Genomic DNA, 20,647 nt, shown 5'->3' with positions numbered 1-20,647 from the left:
AGCCCAAAATCGCATATTTTGCCCTATAAATTGAGGTAAAGCTCAAAATTGTGACGTGCTCGAGCAAATCTGAGCCCGGATTCGGATTCGGCTACGGGAACTTCCTCATGTTCGTAAACACGAAACCGTTCAAGCATCACTAATATGGTGCTCGTGCTTTCATTAAATTCTAGATCATTCAAAATAGGAGAAAGTTCTCAAGCAAATAAAACTACAATACCTTGTCCAGTAGCATCAATAGCATTTTTGTTTGTATATATATTTTTCTCAGATTCTTTGTTTCTGTTTCTCTTTAATAATACACACATACAAATAAAAGTAACAAATACAATATGACTTAAAAGTTTTACATCAAAAATGGCATAGATTTTGAACGTTTTCCATCATACCTACACAGTTTCTGCGTCAATCAATACTCCATCTTATTCTTTGGTATTCATAGTTCAATGTGTCGTAGGGATCGTGATGATCGGTGATTTTTGCTCCGGTGAGATTAACTACTGTTTCGGGTTGGGTAATCCTGAACTCTGCTGCGGTTCCGCACTCTATGAATGGCTTGGAAAATTATTCGATTTTTGAGAAGGATTTAGTGGCAACTGAAAGGATCTGATGCAAGGTTGTCATTTCTGTCCGAAGAACAATAACATCTTGGAGAAGTTTGACACAGCCCTGTTTGAAATTTGATCGTGCTTTATCCGAAGAATGATGAGAATTGAATGTTGTCAAGTTTGCTCTCAACTTTCAAGAATACGGCTTGATTGTTTTTTTTTTGTAGATCTTGCGTTGGTCGCTCCCTTCACCATTGTTGTTTCATCATGATTTAAATTAATTAAAACGCTAAAGTCATTGTTGTTTTGCCTAACGATGTATGTTTTTGTTTCATTTTGGTTTTTAAAGGACCAGCCTTATTCCTCATACCAGATGAGAGCTTCTACTAGTTTTTTTGTGGTTTCTTTGTTTGTTCGCTACTCGTTACAGTTCTATACCGTAACTAAGGTATGCTTTGGTATTTTCGGTTGCTTCATCAGTTTAATCTTTGTGTTTGGATGCAATACATTTTTCCATTTTATGGATATTTGGATGGCGGAATAAATAAAATAACACTCACACAAATATACCCAATAACGACAATTCACCGATCACGTGGAAAATTGCCTTTAATCGAGTAGCAGATATTTATAGACGCTATCTCACACTTATCTTGTTGGATGCTGTGACACACGTCGGTGTATTATTTAAGTTAGCTGATACGTATAATGAGTGAGTACTTAGCTTGATGTAACATTTTTTATTTGAATAATAGTTGAAAAGTTAGTATAAAACAGTGCACAGATATGCTAAATAGAAAAAAAAGTCATAAAAACTGATTGTACATTTTTGTGCGACCTAACCTAAAGATTTCTACTCAAGAGTAGACCATCACTAATCCAAAATGGAAGCCTAATCACAATAGACAACCTATGAGATAGAGGGAAGATAGTACAGGACCCAAGATTACACTTGTTTTGTGTGTCTGAGGAACAGAACAATTGTATTGTGAGAGCTTCGACGTTCTCATTCATTTCGTACGTATTGCTATGCAAAGTGTTCTTGTGATTAAGTTTCGTGGATATTTGGAAATGACATGACTTCTTGCCTATTGCGATACAATACATTGGTACATTCCACAAATGCTCAAAATCTATAGCTCTGTCTTAGCCTAGATATAGATAGTGACCCAATTTAAATGGTTTACAGCTGTATTTGGCTGTATAGTTGCTGATTCGACTTACTTGGTTCCATGCATACACATAATAGTACGAGAGTTTACTTGCTTCTGAATTCTGCTTACCCATTAATGATTATGTTTTAGACGAATTCTCTGTACGCTTAGAGCTCTACAATTTTCCTCTTTTTTTATTTTCGAATTTCATTTAATTACAGTATCTAAGTAAAATGCTGCTTACGAACCACACCGCGGTAGCTTGGATGTTTAATGCTTGAGCTATCGCGTTACTGCTTCGTAATTATACACACTGAGTGGAAGCTATTCACAGGATTCCGATTAACACAAACGTTATCGAGAAGAGCGTTAGTCACACTGCGCCTATAATTTGATAATGAATTCAAGCTAACGCTACTATGATTCTTAATTTGAATGACTATTACTCCGATTTGGCATCGATTGCCAAGTATGATTCCATAATTACGTACGTAGATTTTATACGGGGGAAACGACGGATGGGGCAGTTTCTTCACATGTTACCGGTGGATCTTATTATTGGCATGACGATGCACCAGTAGAATCAGTAGCATCAGTTTTGGGCAGTTGTCAATTTTAAACATAGTTTATAAGACAACCTGTCGCGATCTAAATCGGCATGCATTAATTTTAGACTAGAAGATCTTAATAACTATTAGCTATCACTAAAAGTATTTGATAACTGATAACTATAGCTTGAAGTATTTGATTTGAAAAAATGGCAGAAAATATAATGTCCCTTAACAAATCAGCTTTCAAAAATCTGCTTCGGCCGTCTCATTTGGCGTTACCCATAAAAAATACATTCGATTGGTCAAAATAGAAACCAAAGCTAAGAGTATGGCCATAACTAGTGTTGTATTTCTAACTTAACTGCAATTGCTAAGTATTAGCCTGATTCCTCAATTCTTTTTACACAAAATATGGATTGAATGTTTTTATTTAAGATATTGGTAGCTTACATGGCTTACATGATTTTCCTTAGGCTGGCCAAAACCGATGAACGTACCGTACATGATGCATCTTAATGCCAAAAAATGATCATTAACTAACACTTCCATTCACCTGACCGGTTGCGAAAATGCCGAAACCGCAATTTCCTCTATCTTTGTCATTCTATGCGTCATCTACGGGCCAAGGTTACATTACGAATGGAATCAGGTGTTACTGATTTAGCTATTATGCAATAACGATCCAAGTAACGATTTTTGGGTTAAATTTTGTCTTTAATCCATGTTACTTTTTTTTTTGTTTTTGTTTCTATGAGTGAGATATTTATTTCAAATTGAAACAGGAAGATTTGCAAACCAAAGAGAATAACAGAAAACGGTGCAGGAGGTGCGTTGAACAGGTTCAACGATGCGAACCTTTAGAGGTACTCATACCATCTACCAGAGCTGCCAGATAGGAGACCTAAATGCTCAGCTAGGACACGAGGACGAATTCAGGCAGTCGATTGGAATGTTCAGCGCCCACCAGCGAGAACGGTCTACGATTGATTGATTTCGCCACCGCAGTAGACGTAATCCCAAATCGGCCTGATTGACGGAAGGTACTACTCTGACATTATCGACGACAAGACTTATCGTAGTGCTAACATCGACTCTGACCAATACCTGACGCGGTGAAAATGCACCATAAACTCAACGTGATTAACAACATACGATATCAACGGCCGCCTCGGTATAATCTGGAGAGACTGAAGCGGTATTTTGAGACAGTCCCTCTCGAGGACTGCTGAAGTACGATAAAAGCCACCATAAACAACGCAGCTGAGACCAACCTAGGGTATGTAGAGGATGGGTGTAGAGAGATTTTGGAAGAGAAGATCGCAGCGAGTGTGGTCGGTCATGCTGCAGCACGGGACTCGACAGAATGTGGAACGATATAAAACAACGCATAAGCAGCAGAGCCGCCTCTTCCGGGAGACAAAGCACCGCCTATAGAAGAAGCAGAGTGCGAACAAATGGAACCGCTGTGCCGTTAACAAGAAACACAGAAGTTCCACCAGAAGCTCAACGCATCCCGCAAAGGCTTCGTGCCGGGATCCGAAATGTGCGGGGTAAGAACGGGAGCATTTTGGCGGACGAACGTGAGGTGATCTAAAGATGGAAGCAACACTTGGACGAAATTTTGCGGGGAGCGCAATATGACTTCGCAGCGGGAGATATGACTACGTCAGTACAGCAAAAAGCAACAACGAGCCAACTCCCACGTTGAGGGAAGTAAAGGATACCATCCAGCAGCGCAAGAACAATAATTCAGCCGGTATCAGAGCTGAACTCATCAAGATGGGCCCGGATAAGTTGGTCACCTGCCTGCCTGCCTCCTTCAAAGTGCTATTCCAGATCATCATCCGTCGTCTTTCACCAAAAGGAATGAGTTTATAGGATGTTATTAAGCCGGCTTCCTTGAAGGCCGCTCGACAACGGACCAGATCTTCACCTACCAGACCCCAACGCTATTCATCGATTTCAAGGCGACTCGACGTACGACAGTATCGACTGTACAGAGCTATGGATAATCATGGACGAGAACGGCCTCTCCGGGAAGCCCACGAGACTGATCAAAGCCAACGATCTGTAAAAACTGCGTAAGGGTTTCGGGCGATCTGTCTAGCAGGTTGGATAGACTCTCATGTCTGCTGTTCAATATTGCCCTGGAAGGTGTACTACAGGTGCAAACAGCTGGGGCACGAAATCCGGCCAAATTGGTATTTTTACGAATGACATGGATATTATTGCTAGAACATTTGGAACGGTTGCAGAACTGTACATCTATCTGAATCGCGATCATGGTCTGGTAGTACCAAGTGTACTGTTCCGATTCTGAGATGAGTAGCTCTGTACTTACTTCGGTTCTTATAAAATGTGCAATTGTTATTATGGCGATAATATGAACATAAATCTAGAACAAATATTATGAATGAACCAAAAATAAATATTTTAAACCTAATTGTGTTACTGTTTCAAATTGAATACTTTTCCACAGTTATCTTGTTTGCCGTAAACAATCGCTTCCACTGCCTTATCCGGCTCGGCAACATTTGCCCCTCGCAACTTCAACGTTATGATATTGGCCCTATTTTCAAGGGCAATCGCCAGGTACTGTCCTCCTTTGAGGATCTCACAGGTAGTTATCTTCTCGTGAGGAGTATAAACGGCTAGCGATTTGCCACTGTCCAGCTCCCACAACCTGATGGACATGTCACGACCTTCCTTATCACCGGAGAGCAGAACTTTGCCCGTCGGGTCCAACTTCAGCAGCGTCACCGGTGCGTTGTGTCCAGTCAGCGTACAACGACAGTTTCCTGTAAGAATAGTCAAAATGTTCATAGACGAATGAAGAATTCTTACGATTCTAGTACTCTACCTGTAACCAAGTCCCATATCAAGATTCGGGCATCCTCCAACCCGGCGATAACGCACGTGTTGGTTTGGGAGATAGCTAACGAGACAGTGTTACACGATGGCTTCCACTTCTTGAACAGTGTACCACTTTGCAGGTCGTATACGACGATGAAATTCGGACTGGGTTCAGCAAGTTCTTTGGCCACCACGCACACGTACGATCCTTCATGAGTTATGGCCGACAGCGAGGTGATGAAGTCATGATGGGGTATACGAAGATCGTAGAGCAACTTCTTCTGCGATAAATGCCAAACCAGCAACGGAAACGGTTTCTGAGTTTCGTCACCACACACCAGGATTCTGTAAGATTCACTTCGTTTTCACTTTATTCTTTAAAATTATAATCAAAGACTTACCTTCCATCGCCAGACACCAGCAGTGAATTGAGGAACCGATCCTCGCCCGCCTTAAAGGTCGTTACGCAATCTCCAGATTCAATGTTCATCAGATTAACGTACATTCGATTTCTTGACAGGCAAACCAAATGGGATGAATCATGCAAACCAAAGTATGGCATCTTCTGGTTCATGACGCCCTTCAGCGTAACCATGAACTTTCCATCGTCGAGATCAACCATCCGGATTTCTCTTCGGCACAGTACTGCAACACCATGTTCTCCAACTGGGCAAATCGCCGACGGCTGTGGCACACCCAACAATGTACGCACTTTACTGCACCTGTAATGTGAATTAATGTTGTTAGTCAAACCAAAAGATTTAAAACATTACTGCCATCGACAGTTATGACCATCTCTTAAGGTGAAACATCAAGAAATCCCTTTGCAATTTTGCATACAAACTTTAGGGGCACAAATCTGATGAAAGAAGCATCAAACCAAGCCGCACTTGTTTATCCTGGCTTTGCTCACTTGCAAAAAGATGCAGCTTTTCCAAATCGAGCGCATTTGTTTACGAATTTTCAAGATTGGTGCTCTTGAAAACGCGAGTAGGGGACCAAGTCGGCCATTGTGGCAGCCATGTTTGTGTTCTCTGAAGTTTCACCTTAAAGTATTGATTAACAAGAAGAACACATGTGTTCAAAATAAGAGTAATAAAAAAACCTTTTAAGGATCAAAAATATATGATTCCATGGGTTTGGTGTTAATGGCGAATTGCCTTTCATTCCTCTGAGAAATATTAATTTTTTACGAATAACTTCAGGTCTCCCTAATGACGTACAGTTACAGGTAGCAGTTCCAGGTTATTTCCACAAGTTAAAACTTTTTTTCATGTTACCGATGCGGATTCATATAGCTTACATTGTCATCCTCCAAATTGCCGAAAACACCAGACACGTAAAATCTACAGGAAATTTGTTATTCAATAAAATGTAACTTTAAATCTTTTTAAATGATGTATCTCTTTGCTCTATGGAAATACTGCGCGAGGAAATTCTGTCTAGTAATAGTACAGTACCGATGGTCAGCGGATGTCGCTACCCAAGTAACATTTTAAGTTTCGTTCGGCTCTACAAGAGATCTTCATGACCAATTTTATAAAACTTGCAATAAAACTGATTTATACATCAAAACCTCTTGATAACCACTTTAAGAGCATCTTCCGGCTAAGTGGACCACTCTCGGAGAGCTTTTGCAAACCGCATTAAGAGTAGCAATAAAACCGTTTTAAAACCTAGTTGAAAAATTTTCCATTCTCGAATGTTGTTGTTTTTTTTTAGCATTAGCATTAGCATTAGCATTAAGCAAGTCGCACAAATTCGTAGGTGGTACAGCCCTGGATCGCTGTTATGAGGGTTGCATCCTTCCTGTCCGTTACCAAAGCGCAAAGATTTGGGACTAATCTTTGACTCTTAGACAAGATTGACGCAATCCTCCAACGGCCGAGTGCTGTCCTGGCCACGTCCTTGCGACAGCTGAGGAATGGGAAAGGAAGATTAGTTGGACACCTATGAAAGTACATAGAGACCTCTACATTCTTTCAGGCCTAGGCGTCACGGGAATTTGGGTGTTAGGGGAAGGGTAAAGTTCAAAGGAAACGTTTGGTCAACGTTCAGGTGCACAAAATATTTTTGGTTGATGCCTGGTTCCTTTCCCAATTTGATCCTTGTTGGGTGTTCGATTTCAAATCTAAAATAGAAAAGGAAAATTATAAATTTACCTGAGTCCTCCTATATAAAATGGTAGATTTACCTGAATCCTTCTGAAATAAAACGTTTATAGGTAGTAAAACAGAACGCACGAATAGAGCAATCAAATATTGATCCAGCTATGATCAAATATTTCTTTCTGGAAACAGCCAGATCAAAATTTAAGTTTGAATGCTATGCTATCCAAAAATTACATAAAACATTCTGAAAGTTTTAAATTAATGAACCACGCGGGGGGGGGGGGGCGGATTTGAAAAGTCCCAAAAAATGACCACGTGGTTTATGGACAGCCCTGTCCCTGTAAGCCTGTAAATACACTCATTTTATTTGTTATGAAGTTTGTTTCTACCATTTTTTGGTGTATAATAGTGTTTAATTTTAATTATAAGAGTGAATTAATCGAATTAATTGAATGATATTTCCATTGTGGTAGTTGTGGATTGTATATGTGTATGAACTGATAATTGTTGAATTATCATCATGTTTGGGTTGGTACAATTCTTTGGATAAAATATAAATCAAATGGTAGAAGCATCCACCCATCCTCCCTCACATGAAAGTTCAGCCAGTAATATATATGAAGATAAAATATAATATTAAAATGAGATTATATACATATAAGCAGTTTAAAATAATAGTGAAATCTCGCGTTACATTTGAAAAGGGCCTATCCCTAAAATGTAAACAAATCGATTTTGATACCTTTCCATAGCATCCCCCAACAGTAACATACTGTGCAAACATCACCCGCCTAACCGTTAATCTTATTAGAATAAACCCCACCTTCAAAACGGCCGATCATTGCTTTTTTCCCCAATCATTCATAAGCCCGTGCTCCAAATGGGCCAGTAACGGTAAAATTTTGTTTTCATTTGTTGGTCCTCTCGTTTAAAGGGCCGACAACCGAAAATTTTCGGAGCGGCCGAGCGCCGAGCGCCGAGAGCGAGAATTCTCTCTCTCAAAAACGGCCAAGCCTTGATACGATGTCAACAACGGACTCACTCGGGGGACCAACCCACGCTAAGAAAATTTTAGAAAGACTCACAATAAGGCGTACACCGGGTGAAACTTTTCAAATTAGCTTAACACATAGAGAACAGACATCCAGGCTAGAACAAATTTCATTCGGAAAGTTGTGTAAGGATTTGAATCTTTACTTGAGTAAGGTTGCAAACCAATACACGATGACAACACTAACGCCACCAAACACCATATTGCCACAGTCAGTGGTGAATTGAAACATTTCAAGTGGTGAATTAAATTAGTATGGGAAATTAACCGATTGCAGCGCCACGCTATTGCCACTTGTGTTGCCGATTTCAAATGGTCGTTAAATTTCTTACACAATCTCGGCACCGGACTTGGATGTCTGTTCTCTGTGCTTAACATGTTTATCTATAATTTTTCATACTTTTTTGATAACTTTTAATGCAAAATTGATTATTGAGGCATAGATACATCTATTCTTGTGTCATTGAAACGAAAAGCATGTTGAAAAATCCGAAAACTGTGAAATACGAATAGGAATTGTGATGGAAAATGTTTGCATCGATTTTTCTCAATGTTTACGTTCTGGGGATAGGCCCTTTTCAAATGTAACGCGAGAAATATAGTGTAGCAAAAAGTCATGTAGTGAAAATATAAAATTTGCCTACGAGTCACTATATCAATCAAATGGGGGAGTACAAAATTATTATAATAATCAACGTCAAACGATCAATCAATTGGAAAAATTATGCCTTGCTAATATGACGTGTTGAGTGAGAACTTATTACGCACAGTATCTAGCCATGTACAAAAAAAAATCAAGTCAAAGGTCTTGAAATTGACTGAGCAACAGCAGCAAGCGCCCAGAATAGGCCCCAGACCCAACAGAGGGGAGTATGCCTGTCGTGCAACATACCGCTCCATACAGTATGCCACAAACTGGAAGTCATGCAAGATTTGAGTAAATGAGTAAATCACACAACATAAAAAAAACAAACAATCAAACAATTATGTACTACCTTTCAATCTCTTATAAGGAACAAGAGACTGTTTAATAAACTGTTTAATAGACTGTTTAATAACAGTGTTTATACATCTTGGCTACCGATAATGACAACTACCGGTCAAACTTCAACACTTTCCCGACCACTCATTTCCCCCTACGGTTTGTTTGTCATTCTCAAAAAGGTAAATGCTACAAACAACAAATAATAAGACCCTCCCCAATCCCCAAGCTAGCCTTTCGGAAGTGTTGGACAAAGATCCTACCAACCGTTGGAGTGAGGTGCAGAACACCTTATAGGAAATGACCGTTGAACAACGCATTGCACGAACCCGAAGCGGGCGCAAAATGTATATGGTCGATAATGATGTATTAAAAATGGTTAGATCTCACCCATTTGCTGGAACTGGCATCGCTGTCATGGATGGAACATAGAACACATCAGCTCTTCAACTTTCCAGAACCATCAAGGCACTCCTAGTCGCACCAACACCCACAATCATTTCACACGACGACCTTCGCGAAATAAATACGCTATCCATTGTTGGCTTGGACTCAATTAGTTATAAAACTCAAAAAAAAGGAATACTCCAAACAAAAATTTTCACTATCAGTCGAATTGAATAAAAAATTTTGACCGAATGTTGTTGTTTTTTTTTTTTCAACAAAAACTTTGACAACTGAAGATGCAGAGAAGCTTTTTCGATGGCACGTAAAGTTCAGGACGATGCATCATTCGTAAGCAGAAGTCATAGTCATTTCAAAGCAATATTTTAGTAGTTATTGTGTTGGTAGGCTTATGCGCATTCAATTTTACCGTGAATATTGGGGTTGCAGAATCATAAAATTAACGCGCTTCAGAAATAGTGAATATTATCATCTTGGAATGAAATAAATCAATTTGTTTATTTAGTAAAACTATCTTTAATTACAAGAAAACTCAGCAGAGAGAGTTTATTTCCCAAGTAACACAACTTGTTGTATGACAGTCAAAAATTCACTTTTAATGCTTATTGAGAAGTATTATTTTTGTTAAATTTACTTAAATTCGTGTACTTATATCATCAAAACAGCGCAAAAAATGGCGGCTTATAAAACATCTCACAAGTTGTATAATATGTATTCGAATACACTTTTAGTACCAAAAATCACGTCCGCGGTATGTCCAAATGTACGCTTGAGTAATTATTAGTTGTAATTCAGTTATTTGTTTGCAATTCAAACTTATAAAATACGATCATAATACAATCATATTAGATAGTTGAAAATAGGCAGCATTCAAGTGATATAACTTAGAGAATACACTTATATTTCATACCATATGGAGACGTTGAGACTAAGCTTTTTCTGAGTTATATTACTTACGATCATAACTAATCAAGAAAAACACCAATGTTAAATGCAGAACATGTCAGAAAAATAAACATTTATGAATACATTTAATTTCTTCAATCGCAAAACAAATTCTAAGTGATGGATTCATTGGCTTTTCATAACATATCTGAATAGATAACAAATTCTGAAATGGGCATTACTCGATGGTAGTACAGATGTTTTTCATGCGATTCAAGAGTTATCGTGGAATCATTGTTTTTAGTCACCCGTAAATTATGCGCCACTGAATTGAACTGAAAACATAGCATGTCCCAACAAAATAATACTGATTTTTTAATATCAATTGTAAATCCTCACGCAGAAGCAATATGGCAGACTTTTCGAAAGACCTACAGTACCGTTCAAAATGCTATAAACTATCATAATCACAATTTTGATTAAACTTTCAATCTGAATTACGATGATTATCACAGACAATGTCTCTAATGAAATTCCATTATCAAAACTTTACATTAGAACTGATAATAATAGTTTTTTTTTCGCAAACAAAAGAAATAATAAGGCTAATTTTGTTTAACATTTTCTTTTCAATTAAGAACATATTAACTTGTTTCTGACCGGTACTGTTGCTGAAAAACATATTCATTTCTATAAATTTTCATTATCATTGTTAAGTTGAAACAACGTTGAAATTGCGTTATGATAGCAATCCAATAATGAATTGTGGGGGCATGTGTCATCAACTTTTGTAATACGTCTTGATAGCGTTAATTTAACACGCGCATATCAAAATATTAATTTTGTTTTGAGGATGTCATTACAATATTGGAATAACCTTATTACAACTTATTCTTTAGTGAGGTTAGAGCTTAGCCAAATGTCAACATATTATTGTCAAGCATCGTGATGTTTAATTTGTTTATGGTGATCACCCTCGTCAATTGTTGGTTTCCGCGAGCTTTCTTAGCATAATCGTGGACTATTAACCTGGTCAGCGTATGGGTCAACGCGTACAGAATATTTCGCGAGTGAGGAAATTCATTTCCAATCGGCCAATTGGCTAGCAGCACGAGGATACTTGAAATGACTATTGAGTGCATCGGATCTCTGCGACAGAACCCCAGTACACTGCAAACCCGCTGGCGGATGATCCTGTACAACAATCAATAACCAGCAGCTATTATTGGTGCTGATGAAATGCTGAGGGGAGAAACAGAGCATTACCATCAGAGAATTACAGCCAAAAAGTTCGTTGTAATGCGTAAAACTCTAGTTGACGCGGGTGGATCAGCGGTTAGGTTCTACTGCCGTTCTGGCCTTGCAGTTGGAGCAGAGTGCATAGTACACCTGAAGTTGTTCAAGTTAAATGTTGGAAGAATGATTTTTTTATCACGATTTGTTTGTGTTCTAGAAATGTTCTTTACAAGTAAAATCGCTTCATTTTATACATATTGAAGTCGATGAGGAAAACAAATTGTATTTATGTTGTTTGTAATTCACAAACATATATGGAGCTTAATTTTAACACAAGTTGTTTTCTAATACAGATATACGACATATATAATACATCTTTTAATACGTTGATTTTAAAAGATATTTTCTGTGTTACTTGGGTTATGTGAGCATGTTATAGAAATGGTGGCAAACTATCAATTCATTGCTAATTTGAGCAAAATTAACTATTTTTCAATCACGTTAGCTAATTCTCCAATATGGCGACAACCATAATCAACGAAAATAAAACGAAATCAAGTTTACTTTTATGATGACCGCAATAAACCTAGCAGTGTCGTAGTTCTGCTTTTCAACCAACAGATGTCGTTACTAATCGAACGGATCGCCATCTGTTGAGAGTTTTTAACAGTTTTATTGTGGTAATAATGATTGCTAGAAGGTTTACATATCTGAAAGTTTTGTTTACTCTTAAAATCTGTCTTTATGGATATCTGCAAGTATACTATAAAACATTTTATCAATTGTTTTCATAAAAGCAGTCATAAAACTGTGAGTTTTAATTATTGCTGTAATAAACCCCTAATAAAAAATCAAAGAAAACCAATCAGCAATGAAATTGTTAGGAGCGGACCTGGTGTGATGGTTAGCACACTTGACTATCACGCCGAGGACCTGGGATCGAATCCCACTCCCGACAAACTCACATAATGTGAGTTCTTCCTTCGGAAGGGAAGTAAAGCGTGGGTCCCGAGATGAACTAGCCTAGGGCTAAAAATCTCGTTAATACAGATAAAATAAAAAATAAAAATGAAATTGTTACTTGGGTGAGCACCTTAATTTATTTATTTCTTTCTTTACAACTATTCGCGTAGCACAGTGGTGCTCATCGTGCGGCCCGCGGGCCGCATGCGGCCCTTCAAGCCTTGAGATGCGGCCCGCGGAGTACTTAGACACGAATCGAAAATTTTGAATGATTATTTGAAATATATCGTTAAATTTCTTAAGAAATCAAACACAAGACATTTAACTGATCAACTTTCACAGTGTGGAACACAAATTAAAACGATAAATAAACAAAAAATAATAATTCGTTCTGGTAAGGTTTGAACTCACGACTCTGGAATGCTCCAGCGTTTCAGCTAAGCCCATACCAGTCATGAAAAAAAGCTCTGGTGCCACTCAAGCAAAAAAAACTTTTGAAGAAATTTCTGGAGCAACTAAAAAAAATATTTTGGAGTAACTACAAACAAGATTCCAGGATCAACTGCAACAAAAATCAAAGAGGTCTAGAACACCTACGAAAAATTTGAACATTAATCTTGAAGCAATTCGTGCAGAAACTTTGGAAGATAATTTTGAAGAAGCTGTCGGAGTTAATTGTGAAGTGTCTCAAGGAGGAAAAATCTTAAGCAGCTTTTGGATAAATTAAGGATGCATCCTTAAACAAAAACTTGAAGGAATTCTAGGGGCATTCCAGGAGGAAATTTGGGAAATATTTATGAAAAACTCTGGTTTTGTAGAAGTTCATACAAAACTTCAGAAGATTTTTTTTGAAGAAATTTAATAAAACGCTTTGGGAGCAACTAAAGAAGAAACTTATGGAATTACTTCACGTAAATTTTTAACTCCAGGAAAATAACAAGGAAAAATTCCAAAGCCATTCTAGGAGAAATACTTAGAAAAGATTCATGAGGAGTTCCTGAAGTAACTTCAGGGCAATTCCAAAGGCAAATCCACAAAAAGTTCTTGGGGCCGTTCCATGAAAATTTATGAAATACTAAAAGAAACTCCAAGTAAAATTTGGATAAGCAATTTCAACAGAAGTTTTTGAAGCAACTCCAGGAGAAATTCTAGGAGAAAATCCAGAATACATTTTTGGAGCTATTCAGAAGAATTTCTTATAAAAGTTGCATGAGAAAATCGTGAAGTGGCTTCAAAGAAATTTTAGGGACGACTCCAAAGATGTTTGTTTAAATTTGAACAAGAATTTGAAATATTGGAATTTGAAATTGAAATTCAAACCTTTTTCTAATTCAAACTTATGAATCGAAATTATTTTTTTCCTTAAAATACAAAAAAAAACTTAAGGTTCTGCAAAAGTAGAACCAAGAAAATCCACAGTTTATTAGTCAATTGTGTCCCTTTAAGAAAAATAGAAACTCCAAAAGGGAGTAGATTAAAAAGTTTGTCCCTTACAATTCAGATTTTCAATAAATGTGTTGTAGAATTCTTCTTTAAGTTGTTTTTCTGCATCGATATTCTCTTTGCGGCCCGCAGGTCGATCCTGAATTGTAAATTTGGCCCGCGGTATCCTTCAGCCTGAGCACCACTGGCGTAGCATAAAGCTGAAAGCCATTTTTATCACTACACTATGATTATTCTTAAAGATATTATGTATCGGAATCATGTTCTTGAGGTTTCCTATCATATAGCTGATTTATGTTGCCAAATTTTGCTTAAGGTTGTATATCGTTGAATTAGGTTTAATGTTGAGAGACAATTGGTTCCAATATACAACGCCTCGTGCGAACAGAGATTGACTATAATAAACAGACAGATGTTGTGGAATGAGGTAGTTTCTATTTATATCGCTTCATATTGGATTCAGTTTACTGAACAAATAGCCTGAGTTTTTAGAAAACATAATTTTACAAAAGGTGACACAAGATCTTAATTTGTAAAAATGCGAAAAACTACAACCAATGAGGTCGCTATGCAAATTTGATATAAGAAAATCTTCAAACACGAAATGAGTATCAAAGATTTAAACAGTTTTAATTTAGTACTCGTACTGAAATGTCTAGTTGTCATATTTAGTTTCTTCAAACATCCAAATATCTTTCCACATTGGGCATTCATGTGATCGTCCCAACTCAAGCTGCTTGTAAATATTATCCCCAAGTTGCAAATTTTATCAACAAATTCATTTTTTTCGCCATTGAAGAATAAGTCAGGATATGTGATTGTGTTCCTATTTTTTACTTATAAGCATGGTTTTGGTTTTCGTTGGGTTAATAGGCAAAAGATTATTTTGCGACCACAGAAAGATGTTATGCAGATCGTGAATAATTTTGAAACTAATTTCGTTTAAACAATTATTATGACTATCATACAAGTAAATTTGGACGTCGTCGGCAAAAAGGTGAATGGAGCAATATTTCAATGACGAGGGCAAATCATTTATAAATAATGAAAATAATGAAGGACCTAACACCGAACGTCGCGGAACACCAGATGTAATGTTATCAAAATTTGAAAATTAATGGTGCTGAGAGCGCAGATATGGATGGCTAAGGCAGCAACGGAAGATATGATAATCTCAGTACAGCAGGGAACACCAAAGAATAAACTTCCACGTTGGGGGAAGTTGAGGATATTATCCAGCAGCTCAAGAGCAGTAAGTTAACTGAAACCAGAACAGAGCTCATCAAAATGGGCCCGGAAAATTTGGCTACCTGCCTGCACCGACTAACAGTCCGAATCCGAGTGACCGATCACCTACCGGAGGAAGGGGTCATTTGCCCCATCTACAAGAAAGGTGACACGTTGGAGTGTGAAAACCTCCGAAAAATCACAATTCAGTATGTCACCTACAAAATGCTATTCCAGACCGTGTTGTCTGCTTTCACCTAAAGTAAATGAGTTTGTAGGAAGATATCAAGCCGGCTGCGTGGACCAGTCACCGTGCGAAAATGTTGGAGCGATGGGTGCTTGGAGCCGTCTTTGACGGTATGCATGAGAAAAACGAACCACGAGCTCGCTGCACTCTACGGCGAACCTAGCATCCGGAAGTTGGTAAAAGCTGGAAGGATACGATGGGCAGGGTCGGTTGTGACAATGCCGGACAACAACCCTGCAAATCTAGTGAATATCTTAAGAGTGCAAGGTGTTCGAATCAGGTGATAGGAGATCTAACGAGCTTTGCGCGTGGCCGAGGCTGGAGATTGATAACCACGTACTGTGTATTATGGAGAAATATTGTTGATTCAGTTTTACCTTGAATATGATGTAGTAGGGTATTGGTTCCCTTATTAAGCATGTGACTCCCATTTTCATCCCACGAAAAACAAAGGATTGAAGCGCTGTTTGTTTTGTTTCTTATTTTTGTATTTTTTGTTAGAAGTAAGCACCCATGAAAGCAAAAAGAACGGAGTCAATCGGTGCCGTAATCGCTTGTTTTCGAATAGGATGAAAATGGGAGCATGAGATTACTAATGGCACACATACCCTATACTAAATAAATAAAATGGATGAATATTGATCTACATACTTACTTTGCAACATCCCAAACGCAAATCTCCTCTCTCTCGGTGCTTAACGATATAACGAAGAATCCATCAATGTTCAAGTTCATTATCAAATCATAACCCACCGGTGCACTCTTCACATCTCCACTTTCCTTCGGTGGTTCTTCCGTAATTACTCCTGCCTCACTATACTCCAGCTTCTGCAGATATGTTACCGGACTGGAATCGATGAAAACTCGCCACTTTTTCAGTACTTCATTCTCAGTCAAGCTCGAGCCAACGGTCTCCATTTCTGCCTCGATGTACACGGACAACAAGGAAAACAACTGTTGACCATCGTAGTTCAGGGCCTTGAAGTGTGTTTCCAAGAACTTTTTCAGCACCATCAAATGGCCCACAGCTGGATCGTCGCCATTTTCCGTTAAGTTTACTAAACATATATCATTCAACAAATGAACACAGCCGGTAGCGGTTAGTTTCTCGTGAAGCCAGCCCAGATCGGTGAGGAAAGACGACGTGGCAAAGGATGCTGCGCTGGCTTCTAGCTTGTACTTGTGGTATGGGAGTTCTATGAATTTCCTAGTGTTGAAGCTGCGATGGAAATCAGAAATTACGACAAAAACAAGCAGGAGGTATAAGATAACAAAAGTTTCCTTACCTTTTATCCTTCCCCTTCTTGTCGGTGTAGCAGTTCGGTTGCTTTTCAAAGAAGTCGTACAGGGTTTTGTGCGCTTCTTGGATGTCCTTCTCGTATCGCTTCCTAGCTACTTCTCTGAGCGTTTTGTCCACAACGATTATGTTTTTGTTGTGCAAAAATAATGGTCCCATTTTCCAGCAAAAATGTGTCCATAACTTGGTGGTGGACCCTGCGAAACGATTTTTTTAATACAACATTGCAAAAAGGGTACTAGGGTCTGGGACCATTTGGGCAGGAGCACCTATTTTGGGCACTTGTTGCTATAACTCAGTCAAATTTGAACCGATTGTCTTGATTTTTGAGACACGATCAGATACGCACAGTGTCTAGCCATGTTCAAAAATTCAAGTCAATCAGTTTGAAATTGACTGGGTTATAGCAGCAAGTGCCCAAAATAGGTGCTTCTGCCCAAATGGTCCCAGACCCTATTTTCAACTTTTTGTAATAATGACTGTACTCAGTAGAGTACACTGCAATTATAATTGCCTAAAGCGCCAAGGTTTGTAGCAATGCATCTTGAAATAATAGACAGTAAATGAAGAAGAAAAAACCTCTGATAAAACTATTCAAAAGTTTCTCCTGAAGAAAAGCTTTTCCTAGAATGCAAGCTAGCGGTGTTCAACCCTCTCAGAGAAATACTCAAATGTTTTAGTAATCATTGCTTTGCTTAACAATTTTCGAAAAACAATGTCGCAGTACCGAGTTCAAACCACATCATATCCCGTTTTTCTCGTATTCAAACATTTCCTTGTGTAACCTTACCTGTAACTAAATTAGAATTCCTAATAAGCGTAATAATCTCCGTTTCGAGTAGACCTTCCCGCGCCGCTAGCAGGACAGATATAATGAACCTAGTAAAAGCGCCAGTGAATTTTTCCTCCAGAATCTCAAACACCTTCTCGCTAATATACGACACCGAGGTATCAGCTAAATCCGTCACTCCAAGCCAAGCTAGCCACCACAGTATCTAAAGAGAAAAAAATGTAAAATGTTGAACTGCACAACAATTACACAGCTTCAAAACCCAACCTTTGCTTGCACCGAAATTTTCTCATTAGACTTTTTCCAACCATCAGGTAACTGTAGAGCGCCGTTTGCCGAGTAAATGTCCCCACCGCCAAAACACAGCACATCCTCCCACTGTTCTTGAGTGAAAGGAGTCAAATACAGGAAGCTGTCGGCATCGCCAGTTTTCTCCTTCAACCGTTTCAGTACAATGTCTTCCGCACCGAACTGGTCCTGGCTGGTGCATGTGGAGGATACAGTCAGAACCAGTTTCACATTTTCCAACAGCTCCAGCGGAAGCCAATCGAGCTCGTCGAGATCCCGAAGACTATCTACGGAATCGATCAGGATTGTGATTTGCTGTTTTGTGCCTTCGATCAGCTGCTTCAAAGTTTCCGAGTATGATTCAATGGTCTGTAACAAAGACAAGGAATGGAATTAAGTTCTATCGTTCTTTTCTTTTCCAAATAACTCTAGTGCTTACATGATGGCATCGAGTTGGTACACTTTTCACGAGCACCGAAATTTGTTCCGTAATTGATCCTAACAACGAGGTCACATCGGAGCTCATCGCAGTCAGATTGGTATATCTACAAGTCACAATAATCAGTTGTCAGGTTGACACAAATCCCTTCCTTTGGTTTACCTACCTTAGAACTAAATGAGAATCCGGCAGCCACGTATGGATATTCTGGGAGATCTTTGCCACCAGAACACTCTTCCCGGCACCGGTTTTGCCGAAAATCACCAGCGGTTTCCGTCGTTTACTGGTGAGGTACTCTTTCACCCGATCCGTAATGGAAAAGTTGGCGCAATTTTCATTCAGAACACGTGAATGGCGGTTGACTTCCTCGATTTCACTCAGCAGCCGGCGATCGACTCCGTAGGTGCACATGGGAATCGAATATTTGCTCATGTGCTCCTCGACGATCAGATCAATCTCGGTGGACAGACAATTCTCCAGTAGCGTGGCAAACTGATCCTGTTGCTGGGCGATGTTCGCCGGAATACGAAGGATGTGCTTCTCGGTCAGGTGGTTCTGAAAGAAGAAAAGATGATTGGGAACAGCTTAGTAGTGACATAAAAAAACAATACAGTGAGAACCCAATTTGTCAGCCCGTTTTTTGTCAGATCTTTTACTCATAAGAAACTATTTTTAACTCATCAGTCATCACACAAAATAGCAGCTAGCGAGGGTAGTCGGAGATGAGTGCACTCCGTCCACAACCAGACCCCCCGCAGAGAAGAGAATTGTCGGACAAAATAGGCACAAAACAGCAACAAAGAAGACGCAGCAATTACACTTTGTCCTAACTGTTAACAGATAATGACATGCTCTCTAATATTTTCGTTGGTGACAGGTATCAGGTATCAGTTGGTCGACTTTAGAGGCACGTTCTCCTCCATTTGGGACATTTGTGCCATCGCCATGAACACGAACCTATTCATCATTTACCTGAGAGAGAGAAGGGAAGGAAAAAGGATGGGAAAGGGGAAAGGACAGATAAGGGAATAGTATCGTCATACACGCATAAGCGTACCACAATGGATTCACATAGCGTCCTGAAAAGGAAACTGTGATAACGCATAAAGCGTAAAGAAAGCCTATAGCTCTTTACCGCAGCGGGTCAAGAACAGTACACCGTTACTGCGAAAATTAAAACGGGAGCGGAACTCTGCCCAACGGAAACTCAGGCTGTGCAAAACTAACGACAATAAGAGGGTGTTTAAACGTGCAAGCAGTGCCTACTGTAAGCTTAATGGCGCCCTGTACAAATCCCATGTTCTTAGAGTTCAGGGGAATCTACGGCGAAATCCTCGTAGTTTTTGGAGTTTTGTCAATAGTAAAAGGAAAAACTCTAGCTTTCCATCAAACATGCGACTTGGCGATAAAGAAGCATCTAGTACTGCGGAAGCGAGTGAGATGTTTGCAGAGCACTTTGCTTCTGTTTTTGATAAGGATGGAGCTAGCGACAATGAAGCGGAATCAGCAGCAAGTAACGTGCCTGCTGATTTTTTGAATCTGGACACGATTGTCGTCACTGAAGAAGAAGTTATCGCTGCGTCGAAGAAGCTGAAAAACTCTGTTAAACCTGGGCCGGATGGCATTCCTGCTGTGGTATTTCGTCGTTGCTCAGCTGCTTTGGCCAAACCTCTCGCTGCCATTTTCAACCGCTCCTTCGAACAAGCCAAATTTCCGACATTGTGGAAGCAGTCATTCATGTTTCCGGTATTTAAAGCTGGGGACCGTCGGGATGTCAAAAATTATCGGGGTATAACAAGCTTATCGGCAGCATCTAAACTGTTTGAAATAATACTAAGTCAGGCTATTTTGAATCACTCGAGGAGCTACATTTCCACAGACCAGCACGGTTTCATTCCTGGCCGATCGGTTACTACCAATTTGTTAACATTCACCAGCACGTGCGTTACGGCTATGGAACATAACACTCAAGTCGACGTCATCTACACCGATCTTAAAGCTGCTTTCGACAAGATAGACCATAGGATTCTGGTTTATAAACTGGCTAAGCTTGGTGCTACGACATCTCTTAAGACGTGGTTGCTGTCATACCTGACCAATAGGACTCTCCGTGTGAAGCTTGATTCATGTGTTTCAAAACCATTCTCCAGTACGTCTGGTGTGCCTCAGGGAAGCAA

General features: G+C 39.1%; 1 protein-coding gene across 9 annotated transcripts in view; it reads right to left on the bottom strand.

Annotated features, from left to right (window-relative positions):
- Positions 1–758: 758 nt before the first annotated feature.
- The window catches only part of LOC109412936 (uncharacterized), a 118,715-nt gene continuing 98,826 nt past the window's right edge, over positions 759–20,647 (bottom strand). For all 9 annotated transcript variants that reach the window (XM_062851197.1, XM_029859591.2, XM_029859594.2 and 6 more), the window contains 9 exons: positions 18,637–19,025; positions 18,471–18,576; positions 18,011–18,400; positions 17,744–17,948; positions 16,943–17,150; positions 16,312–16,875; positions 5,508–5,828; positions 5,114–5,451; positions 759–5,051 (listed from right to left, as the gene is read on the bottom strand). In XM_062851197.1, the coding sequence (XP_062707181.1) occupies positions 4,702–5,051; positions 5,114–5,451; positions 5,508–5,828; positions 16,312–16,875; positions 16,943–17,150; positions 17,744–17,948; positions 18,011–18,400; positions 18,471–18,576; positions 18,637–19,025 (2,871 nt within the window). In that variant the 3' untranslated portion in view covers positions 759–4,701. The remainder of the gene's footprint in view (positions 5,052–5,113; positions 5,452–5,507; positions 5,829–16,311; positions 16,876–16,942; positions 17,151–17,743; positions 17,949–18,010; positions 18,401–18,470; positions 18,577–18,636; positions 19,026–20,647) is intronic.

This window comes from Aedes albopictus, chromosome 2 (assembly GCF_035046485.1).
Source record: "Aedes albopictus strain Foshan chromosome 2, AalbF5, whole genome shotgun sequence".
Lineage (NCBI taxonomy): Eukaryota > Metazoa > Arthropoda > Insecta > Diptera > Culicidae > Aedes > Aedes albopictus.
The sequence above is the reverse complement of the archived record's forward strand: the minus strand, read 5'-3'. Positions and strand labels throughout refer to the sequence as shown.